At 32.6% G+C, this 13,471-nt stretch overlaps 1 protein-coding gene across 2 annotated transcripts; it reads left to right on the top strand.

Moving 5' to 3' along the window:
- The first annotated feature begins 2,021 nt into the window (after positions 1-2,021).
- Positions 2,022-12,333, top strand: LOC111504758 (ubiquitin carboxyl-terminal hydrolase MINDY-3 homolog). Of its 2 annotated transcripts, none has more exons than XM_023159451.2 (8): positions 2,022-2,255; positions 2,331-2,467; positions 2,719-3,048; positions 5,503-5,653; positions 7,771-7,908; positions 9,803-9,962; positions 10,026-10,185; positions 12,097-12,333. In XM_023159451.2, exons 1-8 carry the CDS (start codon positions 2,150-2,152, stop codon positions 12,241-12,243), a joined length of 1,329 nt encoding a protein of 442 aa, XP_023015219.1. In that variant the 5' UTR covers positions 2,022-2,149; the 3' UTR covers positions 12,244-12,333. The 2 variants fall into 2 exon arrangements, with proteins under 2 accessions (XP_023015219.1, XP_074030111.1); XM_074174010.1 differs by having other exon boundaries at positions 2,040-2,269.
- Positions 12,334-13,471: the final 1,138 nt, after the last annotated feature.

Below are 13,471 nucleotides of genomic sequence, written 5' to 3'. Positions count from 1 at the left end.
AGTTGTGCCAGTAGTTGCCAAAATCTGGTCGGCATCTGTATGAACACCATTGGTAAAACCTTTGTCAATATTCAAAAGTAAAACTCATAGAATAAACTAGTAATATTTCTCGCATTCGTTTAAAAAACTAATTAGCAATGAGAAGCTTCTCTTTATGAAGCCTTAGAAAGTGAAACATCTTTTTTTTAGGAAATCCCTATACCTACGAAACATTTCTTTCAATTTGAATGGGGTACTACAATTATGATCCGCATTTTAGTTTTTTAGACACCTGATCCCTGATCTGTTATCCTTGTCTATGTGTGACTTGTTGTTCTTTATATGTTTGTCCAAGGAGTTGCCAGTCTTATATGTTATGTTAATATTATGTTTATTCAGGAGTCTTTTTATTTTTAGTATATGTGAATGTCGTGAAGGTTATACTCGGTTAATAGCTTGTTTGAAAATTTTTTTATAAAGGATGTGATGTATTAGGTTAGGTTAGGCTAGGTCAACAGTGAGTGGGTCTATTCGATCCTCCACCGCACAAAGTATGTGCTAATGTGCTTTGCTGTTTCATCATTTTCCAAACAGAGGCGACAGACACACACACTGTCTTCCGACAGTTCAAATCCCTGCATATGATGATTCAGACGACAGTGACTTCTGAGAGGGCTTGTAAGAAATCGTAGTTTATCTCTACTGTAATCCCACAACTGTTTAGTTTCAAGCTTCGAGCGGTGAATGAATGCTTTGCTTGCCATCCAAGTGTTCAATGTTTGTTTGGCAAAGCCTAAAGCGACGTCAATGACAGGTTCTGGTCTGATGAAGTTGGGCAGGCCATGATGAAACCCTCAATTTTCGCCTTCAGCCCACACGACCTGAGGAAAGTGGAGGTCAGGGGCTTTGATAAGCCAAGGTCTTCAATGTTGTTAATAAAGACCTCATTTATTGACTTACCCTTGTGTTGCGACAGAAGTGAAGTGATTTCTGCGGCTTTTTTGTATGCCTTTTGCTGAACGCGTTCCAACTCAGTGACACACAGTAACAATCACCTCGTTCAGTATTGGGCACTAAACCGAGTTCATCAGCCGTTGGGGCTCCAACTCCCGTTCTATGATTGTCGCGGACCATGCAGTGAAGGGTATCCCAACTTTTGATAATTTTACAGGCTCCGTCCAGTACCAGTACTGCATTGTTAACATTCTAAAGTCAAAAGTACACGGCCTCTCCGTTGTTGATGAAAATACAACTGTGGAACGGGCGATTTGAGATGCAAACTTCTATAGATGAAGGTCTTTACGTCGACTAGATGCAGCTACTCCCGGGTCCACTTCTTACTATTTTGGGGATGAGAAAGGTCCGACCCTCGACAAACCAATCCAAAATCGGCTACTCTTCATCCGGTCATGAGTTGATAACTCTGGCAAGATGGCAGTGGGTGCTTGGTAGTTCTTTCACTAATCAGTGTTCAGCCTATCTGGGTCTGGAGTAGCAAAGTTTTTGAAACATACAAGGGCTCTTCGAACGTCTTCCGGGGTTATTGGTTTGTGCAGTTCATTAAACTTAGGCTGCCGTTGTTATCTGCTAATAGCTTCGAACTGTGCTAGGGCTGAAGTGTCTTAAGTTGTGTGGCTGCAGGTGTTCATAAATGTCTTTCCAGAAGAATTCTACTTGATCAGCAGTCGGCGGATTATCTAGAATCCGAACCACAAGGCAAGGATTTTGTCCTTCAGATTCGAAAAGCGATTGGACGACGCTATACTCGGCGGTGTTGCTTTTTCATATTATTATTTTCATTAATATTATTATTATTATATGAGATAATATATTTCTACAACGTTCGCAATGTCCGCATGATTTTTAGCGCGTGTGCATTCTGTAAGTTTTGTACCATAGTTTCACCATTTAATATTGTGTTAATATTTGAGCCTGTAATCACAGAACACTGAAATTTAAATTTTTTGTAATCTGTGCCACAGAATTCTGTGCTTCCGACCAAAGTGTCAAGAATTACCAAAGTGTCAAGAGAGAGAGAGAGAGAGAGAATTATCAAAGTGTCACTGATTTATGCAATAACCTTAAATTCTCTAATAGTCTCATTTATTGTATCAAGTGACATTTTATCATAAATTCAAATATTTCTTTTAATTAATTTATTATTAGTGCAATGGCGGAAATTGTACCTTCTGCCATTGAACAGGAATTGTTGGGAATAAAAAATCTACTCTGGGGTAATGAAATTAAAGATGACATTTTCAAAAGGTGGTCACAAGGTAAACTTTTCTTGGTAATTTTGATAATTTGGGGTTGTAGGGATAGGTAAAATATGATTTTATTTTTTGTTTCAGGATTTTATTTCAGCATCAAGGAAAAGTGTGCCCTAGAACAATTGGAAGGAGGACCTTGTGCAATTATAGCTCCTGTCGAGGCTTTTATTTTGAAAAATCTCCTCTTAGAATACAAAGATATGTCTTTCAGAGAAAAGGTACTGGGCGAGTGTTCTTGAATCATTCGTCTGTTGTAACATATGTGCAAGTGAGGTCACAGCGGGTTAAGACTAACATTTTAATATCTGCTATGGATATGTATGAGTAACTGGCAAATAATCATAGTATAAACTCACGAATACAGGATTTAAGTTGTTTGCATGAACAATTTACAAAGTGCGAGTGATTAAAAAATAGGGCCCATGAACGTGAAAGAAAATATCTAAATCTAATTATAATAAATTTTTAGGTTGATACAGGAATTCAGAATCGTGCCCTAGTCAATGCTCTCAGTGAAATTTTGGGACAGTGTAACAGCCGAAAGTATTACATAGTATATTTAGATAGTCAAATGAGTGATCCTGTAAGTGAAGAAATTAAAGATGGAGAAAAGAGTGATAATATTCCAGGAAGACAAGATCCATCTGTAGAAATTGATCCTTTCAGGTTTCACGAACAACTGAGAGTTCAAAGCTTTCATTGCATAGATGATGTAAACAAGTATTATTTTGAAAATATTAGTAAGCTGAAAGCACATTATGGCGTCTTGTTGTTTTTATACTCTGTGATTGCATCAAAGGTGAGAGTATTTGATAAGAGACACATATTATTTTTGTATAGCTTGTGAATTAGTTTTTTTCAATATTATTTGCAGATTGTATATTTTATTGAGCTATAAGGTTTTTTTTCACCCCTTAATAGAGGTTTTGAAGGAGCCTTTTATGTTTTCACAAACTAACATTAGAAGGCACTTCAGAAATATAATGTGGTTTCCGTCAGTTGTGCTGAAATGATGTATGAACATATATCGTGTACAAGATTATCAGCAGCACACCACCCATATATCTCTTGTGAAGTTTCTTATTGTTCAACATTTGGTATTGAAACTTCATAAGAAAAGACTGTGTACAATCGGTTTTCAGAATTTCTTGGGGGTTGTGTATCCATCATTGCAAGAAATATTGATGCCGTGAGCAAGATAATTGAAGAAGATTGGCATGTGACATGAAGCATTCCTTGGCATTTCAAATGCTGCTATACATACAATTTCGCATAAATATGAAACTGAACAACAATACTCTGTTGGGAAATTTTGGGATGAATTATTTTTTCAGCTTTACTAGACATATCTCCCTCATTTTTTAAGAGGACCAAAGAAAAGTTAGGTCTGGATTGAACAATAATTTACTAATGTGGCTTAGTACACAACTGTAAAACTCTTAGGAATATATTGCCATATAGTTGTCTTTTGATACTGACTGGACATGCGCTAATTCATTAGTGTGGCAATCTATCTTTACACAAATACCACAGAAGAGTTACTCTACTGTGTTGATAATCATTACAATAAATTTCAGAAACCAGAAATATTCCCAGACACAACCAAGTCGGTTCCGGTCGTATACATTTTCTTGCTCTGTTTATTTAATGTTTGAACATATAGGAACAATTATATATAGTTAATTGCTATATAGTTAAGTTTTACATTTCACCTATTGTTTATTTATAATTGTATTGCCTTGTTGAATAAATTATTTAAAAAAATCATGACAGTTCTCTTCAAAATAGGAATTATTCATAAACAAGAATATACTTAAAAACAACTCCTCTTGTAATATACAGTGTGAAACATATAAAATGGAAGCACCTTTATTCCATCAAATACCGTTATAAAGCATATAGGGTGGCCAAAACAGAGACGTTAAATTTTTTTCAGATAGGAGGCCTCAAGACATTAAAAATCATGCATGTTATGCGACTTTTTTAATTGAACAGTATTGTACAGTGAATTAAGATATCTATCAAACGAGATATCAAAAGACCTCCTTTACATTCAAAAAAAACAATACAAATCAGTAAATAATGAAATGACCAGTAATTAACGTCATGCAAGTGAATAATTTTCTTCAAAAAGTATTTTTTTCTGCTAGTTTTTTAAAGTATCGTTCAAGTTGTCACCTCAACTACTCTGATTGTAACATCGGGTCCAGGAAATAGTCGTTCAAACTTGTTATGTTTTCATTTTTGTCTTGGAGCAGTTTCATTATCATTCATTGTATTAGGTAAGGCGTCTTGCCACCATTTGTTTCATTTAGTGAGACTAGTAAAAAAAATGATTATTAAAATGATTATTTCAATAAATATTAGTACTTTATTTAAATGAATTGTAGATTGAATCCATATTATATATGGAAAAAATGAAATACTCTAGTAATAATAAAAATACTTTATTTGTTCTGCATATCATCTCTATGATGTAGAACACGTTATGAATTATGCTACAAATCTTTGTTGACACTACATAGTGTAAAATAGTAATACTATGAGTATGTACATGGAGTAAAACACCCCTTTAAATACAATACAGATACAAATTAAACTTGTGAATAATAATTAAAATAAAAATGATGAGAATATTTACGACATACATTTCATTTAAGGACAATATGTTGCAATGCCATGATAACACAAATTTGGTAAATAACATTTTACTTTACCCTTGAAAGTATCAAGGTTTTGTTGTCTTTTGATTCTGACTGGAAGCCCATTCCAATAAAGTTAGGAAATTTTTCAAAAGAGAGCTAGATTCAAAGACTTTGGAATTCTCAGTGAATCACTAGTGCTTGCAGTATAGAACGGTATTTTAGTTGTGATTAGAAAGTGATTTTTTTTTTGAGTTTTGAAGGCAGCCAGTACTTCAGTCATTAGCCTCATGTTCTGAATAGGCAATGTTAACTCCCCAAGCCACCTAAGAAGCATCATGGCTATTCACACTCCGTAAGCCACGTTGCAGAATCATACCAATTTCAACTAAATAAATTATCTGTAAAAAATTTTCTGGTCAAGGTGGAGATCAAATTTATGACCTTACGATTGATGGTATAATACTAATAGGTGTGTTTATTCGACATTTGAATGCCCCATTAACAAAATTTATTTTTTGTTACAAATTAACATACATTTTGATATACTGATTACCCCAAAATTTCCATGCAACTGAAATATTCACAGTATTGAATTTATTATTTTTCAGGGTTTAGACCAAGTCAAGTCTGAGTCTGATACACGCGAACCTTTAATAGATGGAACTTATGGTTACGGCAGTCAAAATCTAATAAACCTCATGATAACTGGTAGAGCCACAACATACGTTTGGGATCATGATCAAGATATAGGAGGATTAAGTAAGATAATCACTGTTTTCAACCAGGATTAAATTATACTAATTAAAATATATTTAATGATGAATTTTCTCTGCCCGAAAATGACTGTAATTATTACAGTAAGTTTCTGAACCCTTTCTATGGGGAAGAATTGTTCACTCTGTTGAATTCTCGATTGAAAAACAAAAAATCTGCTGGGTTGGATGAAGTTTCGGGATTTGTGTTTTTGAGAGTACTGAAAGTGATCATTGAGCCTTTGATAATTTTAGTAAATATGTCTTTCAAAAATGAATCGTTTCTACAAAGCATCAAAACAGGAAAAGTTGTACCTCTACTCAAAAAAAAAGTACTCTGTTAGAGAATTATCGCCTAGTGACTGTGCCATATAGTCTCGCAAAAGTTTTTGAATATGCATTCTTAGACTCTCATCATTTTTGGGAAAATACGAAATCATTAGTAACAATAAACATGGTTTTCGACACAACATGTCGAATACAGCAATGTATTGTTTCCATAAACGAATTGCACAGTTTATCGATGCGGATGAATACCCTGTTGCAATATTCTGCTACTTGAGTAGGGCCTTTGATTGTGTGAACCATCAGAAATTGTTGAAGATATTGGAGAGGTATGTCATAAGAGGTATATCATTAAACTGTATTTTATCCTTTTTAACAAAGAGAAAACAAATTGTAACGCTCCAGTTTCAACACGAAAGCGAAATTAAAACCATACGCTCGAATAGTAAGGAAATCGAAATGGGCGATCCACAGGGATCGATCCAATTCTATTCATATTGTATGTCAACTATCTTGATGCGATCATTGATACTGCTGATTATACTGCGTAAGCAGACGACTTTTCTTTGTTTGTGTCCTCTACGGATAATGAATTCCTACGAACGAAATGTAGTGAAATAATTCATGTAGTTTCATCTTTTTTCAATAGCAACAGCATATATTTTAACATTCAAACAACTCAAATGTTGAGATTTCACTGTCGCCAAAGAAATATTGATGATTTTGAAGTCAAAATTGGTAAAATATCTATGCGGAGTACACATGCAGAGGTTAGGTTTTTGGGAGTATCTGTGGATGAACATCTCTCTTGGAAATTCCGTTGCCAACAATTATCTTTTAAACTGAATTATTTTAAATATCTCTTTATCAATTCATAATATGTTCTAGAAGTGAAACAGATGGTGAATGTTTATTATGCCCAAGTCGAATCGAGACTCAGATATAGGCCACTGGGTATTGCACCAGGTGCGAAAGATATTTTCATTGCACAAAAACGAGTTTTGAGAGTTTCTAACAGAGAATCGTCTAGAGCTATTTTCAAAACTTTCTATGTTTTGACGCTTTCATAAATAAATAAATTTTGGAAACTTGTGTCCATGTTTTCAAAAATAAGAACACCTTTATTCGCAATTCGGATATTTACGGTTATGGAACAAGATAAATACAACATTTTCATGTAAATTTAGCAAAAAGAAACATAAATTTATGTGCTCCTGATCATTTTGACATCAAAACAATATCACAGAAGAATTGAAGTATATAAATAAATTGTCTACATTCAAACATGAGTTAAGGAACTTTTTAATTAAAAAATGTTTTTATAGTATATGTGATTTTATAAAAATTCATTATATGTGATTACCTATGTATGATGCAATTTTTAGTATTAGTGTATTTAATCTTTTTATTTTTTTATGTAAATTTTTATTTTATTTTAATGTACTAATTTGCATACTAATTGACAATTCCAATATATACAAGACATGTTGAAAAATGGAAATAATTATTGATTGATTAATTAATATTTTCGAGAGGAGTGTACCAATTTAAAAAAATTAAAAAGTCGCTAATCGAATGTACTTGCCCGCGAAATTTGAACAGTCCCCTTATTTTTTTAACAGTTCATGTATAGTCACATTCTAAATAACAATATTGATTGCCACGAAAATGTGAGTACAGGTTTATAGTAAGAAAAGTCAAGAATCGATTCCCTAAATCCCAAAAGATCCAATCTTTTCGTTCCACCTGAACTTGAAATAATGAAAAAAATAATTTATTTTATGTTCATATATGATTTTTGGAGGTACCAGATTTATTTTTCTGATGTATTTTTTTCAGTATTGAAGGGTGTTGAAAAACAGAGCCAAATTGGATTCATCACTATAATGGAGTACCATAGATATTGTACAGTAGGATCTTTTTATAAAAATCCTATTCATCCTGTTTGGGTGGTAGCATCGGATACCCATTTGACAGGTATTTAAATGTTAATTCTCGGGTTTTATTTTCATTTAATGATAAGATATTTGCGTTGAAATACATTTCACTTCAGGACAGTGTTTCGCCTGCTATACTATCTATCTCTTTTGTGTTACTATCTCTAATTGGAAATGTCCTATAATCTGTGTACATGAAAACATTTGCATTATTGAAAAAAAATTGGTCAAATAATTTATAATTGACTCAAAGCTGGACTGGAAGAGCCACATAGATAAAGTGGCAACACAAATGTCTAGGTACTGCTATGCCCTGAAAATAATTACATAAAATATATCCACTGAGGTTGCGATGTAAGCATATAATGGTTATTTTCAGAGTCACATCAGATATGGCATTATGTTTTGGGGAATGTCTGCACATACACAAAAAATATTCATATTGCAAAAACGATGTCTAAGAAAAATAATTAACCTTTCTCAGAGAGAAAGCTGTAAAAAATATTCGTAGAGATTAAATATTAACACTAACAGGTCTCTATATTTATGAATCTGTGATATTTGCCAAAGAAAATATATCTCTTTTTGCGACTCATGATAGGAACCATTCCCTCAACACAAAAATAACCTTTTGAATATAAAGACACATTTGACCTATCTTCAAAAAAATATACCTTTTTCAATCATTAATATTTATAACAAGATACCTGAATCTCTCAGAACTTTGTCTTCTATGATCATGAAGAATAAATTGAAAGCTTTGCTTCTCTCCAAAGATTATATTATTCGCTGGAAGAATTCTTTAATGATAATTCAAACTGATATTGTTTGCGTTGAATATTTCATGTCGTATCATTCTGCATTGTGATGTAGTTTAGTCTCTTTTGAACCCTACATATACATGTATATGTTCGTGTTCAGTATCTAATATAATAATATTACATTAGGTATACTGACTGTGATAACCTTATTATTCACACATCTGTGGCCATTTATATTCTTATATTCTTAACCAATATTAATGATACTGCCTCATGATTTTCTACTATGTCTATAATGTTTAATGTAATTGACATGTTCTACACCTGAAAATGTTTTTTATTACAAAGAACTAATAAAGGATATCTATTTATCTATCTATATATTATAAACGTACAAGGTTTCATCCCTGTATGATATGTATTATTGTATATCTGTTATAAATGCTCTAATGAGATGGAGATCTGATCCACGTATTCTATATTTAGATAATTTCTCCAATAGAATGGTATATGAGACACTTCGAAGGACTATTTCAATGATGGCTTGTGACGTTATTCTGAACTAAGAAAGACATATTGTCGATTATCCAAGTGTTTTCCCTTTCCAGGAAACTTCTCTACTTATCTTTTATAATCATTTCAATGATTATTGATATTATTGGGTAAACATTTTAAACCGATAATTATCACAGTCATTCATGTCACCTTTCTTCAAAATACATAATTTTAGATATATTGGAACTATCCCTTCTCCATGCAAGTATTAATCAAGTGTGTGAGTGGTCTGCTTAAGACTTCCAGAGGGTTTAATTTGTTTAGAACTAACGTTACAGGCATCCTCAATCGAGCTATTTTTGATAGTTTTTATTACATATCTTATTTCCATTTCAGAATACAGTCTTTCACCTTAAATTTCATAAGCTCATTTCCAGAGAGAGACATTTGTGGAAGATATTTTTTAATAATATCATTAATCATTGTGGAGCCCCACAAAGGAATCGAGCTTCTTTCTTATAGTTGTCACCCTTTATATCATAATAAATGAGTAAAGTGATAAAATTTGTGAAAGCAATGTGATATCTCAATGATGAAACACTCATTAATTGATTGATCGAAATAATTGATTAGTTACATGCTCTTGAAAAAATTATTGATAGAAGTATTTGGTTTCAGTTATTTTTAGTGATGAACGGAAATTGGTGAGTCCCGAAACTAAAAGTGAGAAAGCTCGAAGGATATTCAAAAGCTTTGATCCTGATGGGAATAATTTCATCAGTTCAGATAAGTTGCAAGATGTTCTCAGCTCTCTAGAACTTGTGAGCGAAACAGAGTAGTAAGTTGTTCTTCATTCATTTCTAAACTGATTTTTTAATCTACTATCACCATTTTGTTCTAGTGTGAATATAATGAAAAAAAAACTAGATGCTGAAAGTTTAGGTATTATTTTGTTAAATGCTTTTATGGACGAATTTTTTCCTAAAGAGGAATCTTCTATACCTGATATGTTTACTCTCACACACTATAATGGTCTTGCACAAAGTAATGTTTCTGGCCAGGTAAGAAAATAAAATCAACTATACAATAGTTTCAAAATGGTAGGCACTAAATTCCAAAAAAAGAAAAACTTAATTTTTTTAGAAAACAACAGTTTATTATATGCTTGGTACTAAAAGGCTTCCGCAGATGCAAAGGAATTGAAGCTAGGATGATTGATATTATAACCAACACACGAACTGAAATTATTCATAATAAAAAGTGTACAATTCTGTCTTTGATTTGATGCAAACCATTTGATACTGTTGACCATGACATGTTACTGCAGAAATTATATAATTTTAGTGTGAGGGAAAGAATTCATGGTTGATTTCATAATCACTTGAATAATAAGAAAATAGTATATATGTATAGAAAATCAATAGTGCAATATTGAGATTATATTTTGTAGTTCCACAAAAAATCTACTCTTGGTCCTGTTTTGTTCTTCATTCATTCAATGGTAAAACTGAAACTTACCTGCAACCTTTAGTTATTTGCAGACAACACAAATCTTATATATTTTTTAAACAAGTTTACAAGCAATCAAAATTTTACGAATTGCCTGGCTCTGATAGAGATTTTCAGTAATGTATAAAAGTTGGCTAGTTGTTACTCTAATGAGGAAGAGTACCATGTGAAATTCGAATATCTTACGTGGTTCAAATAACACAACTTAGTTTGTTAGAAATGAAGAAGACCTCTATTTCAACATTACACACACTCTGAAAATAGGACACCAGTACCTAGCCATGTACGTACTAGGGGTTGAAATAATACAGTTATATTTGTATAATATAAAGTTAGATAAAAATTATAAGTAGTGGTGGCGAAATTGGGTGTCAGAAAAAAGACAGTGAACAAAAGAAACAATTATGATAATAATGGATATCAAAAATCCTTCGATTACGACATTCAGCGGCGTAAAATGAAAATTTACTTAGTAATTGTTTTGTCCATACTTTTGATCGAGAGTTTAGAGTATGATTTCAGCTTTGTATCCCGTTTGAATGAGGTTTTCTCCACTCATTCAATCGACCTCTGTGTGAACCGGTGGTTCGAGCCCAGAGACAATCGATTTCCACTTCCTATTGTCCAACCCGTTCTAGGAATCGAACGTTAAAAGGTAAGACCTCTTTAATCCTTAGCTTGCCGAAGTTTGGTCTTCTGAGGGTTGTCGTTCGTACGGGGCACAAAAGTTGGTTAACAAAAAAACAGATTTCAACAAACAGACAAATTATATTACTATATTCCCCATAATTTTTTAATGATTGTTCATCATTGCCCAATTAATTCAAATTTCCAATTCTGTTTTTTCGTTAACCAATTGTTGCACCCATGGTATTAACAACCCTCAGAGAGCTAGAGATTAACGAGTTCTTTCAACGTACGATTCCTAGCAGGTTTTGGACAATATGCAGTCGAAATCGATATACGACCGTAGGTTTCGAACCACCGTTCCACGAAACGATTGATTTAATGAGTAGAACAATTCTGACAATTTATAAAAATAACAGGGAAACTGATAGATTGAAATCTTAACTTTGGCCAAATAGTCGCAGTATTTACATAATTGAAACCTCATTACAGTTAATAATATCACATCGAATTGCAACTTCTATTCGTTTTATTTTCAGTCGCAGTATTTACATACTTGTTAAGGTACATAATAGAAATCACTAGTAAACAGACTACATTTGGTCATAGTATGTACATGTTAAAAATCCCTCATTTCAATATATTTATGCATGCATGCATGTTTTCTATGTATATTTTTAATTTTTATTTTTTTTTTATAAATACGAATCATGAAATTATTCACATTATATCTAGGTTACATAATTTATTTCTAATTTGAATATTTTTTAGACCTTTTCAACATTCAAATAGTGACCTTCCTTCGGATAGGTGTATCATGAAATGTTTATTTTCAGGTTCAGTTTCATATTGGTTCAGCAATTCTGTTGGAATCCGACATAAAATCTGTGTGCGAATCCAATCCCATGCTAACCGTTCTTCAGACTAAATGGCCCAATATAGAAGTAAATTGGTGTGACAATGTGACACCATCTCTCAATTGAAAATTTTATTCTCATTGTTTCATTAATTCTGCGCATTTATTAAATATTTAATTCAATTGTTACATAGACAAATACATTTTTTATTTTGCATATTTTGTGTATTCATTTGCTTTGAAAATTTATAATCATTGAAGTTTATTGTCGGGAAAGAACAAAATTATCTTTAAAATCTAATTTTTCGTTAACCAGCTGTCGTCCTCTACAACGACAAAGTTATAACTTGTACGAGCTGATAAAGTATATTGCGAATTTAATAAGAAGCATCTTCAACGTGAGGAACTTTAAACAAATACTTGTGATTTAATTCATTGGTCGCCAGAAATGAGCCAGGAATTTAGTTGTTTTCTGGCTTATTTCTGAGAAATCCTACTATATGGAAAAGGCGCTCGATATTTATCACCTATCTAAACACCGCTCTAGCTCAATTTCCACTCTGTACGATCTGTGACCACAGGAAACCAGAAATGGGCAAGTTAGAAATCAAATGTTTCTCAAATAGTTACTACTAAAATGCTTTTTCAAAACAGTGGTTGAGAGTAGTTTAGGGTTATTGTTTTAAAATTACATTTTGACATTAAACATATGTTTATTTAAATTTGTTTTCAATATTGTGTATTCAACATGTGCCTACTATATTTGATTTACAATGAGTGGAATAAGAAAAAAGCAGGTGATTTTAATGAACTGCAACGGGAAATAATACATCAGCATCATCAATACCTACTTGCTTTTTGAGTAAAATCTTTACATTATTACAGTTTAGTTATACCAGGTACAATGTTTTGGCCATTTATTTTGGGTTTGAAAGTATTAATGCTATGGCTCTTAGATATGCATTCTTTGACGATTTTGCTACTGAAATTGCTGTTATTTCACCTAGTATATTGGGAAAAAACCTAGAAAAGAACAGTATATCCTACTCTCATTTTGTTTCCTACTGCCCATTTCTTCCAAGTCTCCAAGAAACGCTGTGGTCTTCTGGACATATTTCATTTCCTCGCATCTTTTTCAAGACACCCACTCCAAAAATCTTGTCCACTGTACTAGTTTGTAAAGACCCCTTGCTAGATGTATGCCATTGAATCGAAAGGGGTATATTTTTAAGAGAAGTAAATTTTTGGGAAAAAATGTTTTGGCTTTATACTTCTCCACCTTATAATGTCATCCAAATAGAAAGCCAAAACCTTTCCCAAAAATATGCTATTTTCTCCTGAACATGATTCGGGAT

This window comes from Leptinotarsa decemlineata, unplaced genomic scaffold, assembly GCF_025532065.1.
Source record: "Leptinotarsa decemlineata unplaced genomic scaffold, Ldec_3_MD MMD2_tig00000505_RagTag_RagTag, whole genome shotgun sequence".
NCBI lineage: Eukaryota > Metazoa > Arthropoda > Insecta > Coleoptera > Chrysomelidae > Leptinotarsa > Leptinotarsa decemlineata.
Note: the sequence above shows the minus strand (reverse complement) of the source record. Positions and strands in the feature narration are given on the sequence as shown.

Coding starts and splice junctions, on each gene's coding strand:
- LOC111504758 (XM_023159451.2), top strand. CDS start 2,150: ATGGCGGAAATTGTACCTTCTGCCATTGAACAGGAATTGTTGGGAATA. Junction 5,654..7,770: donor TCAAGATATAGGAGGATTAA/GTAAGATAATCA, acceptor TATTTTTTTCAG/TATTGAAGGGTGTTGAAAAA. Junction 10,186..12,096: donor AAAGTAATGTTTCTGGCCAG/GTAAGAAAATAA, acceptor GTTTATTTTCAG/GTTCAGTTTCATATTGGTTC.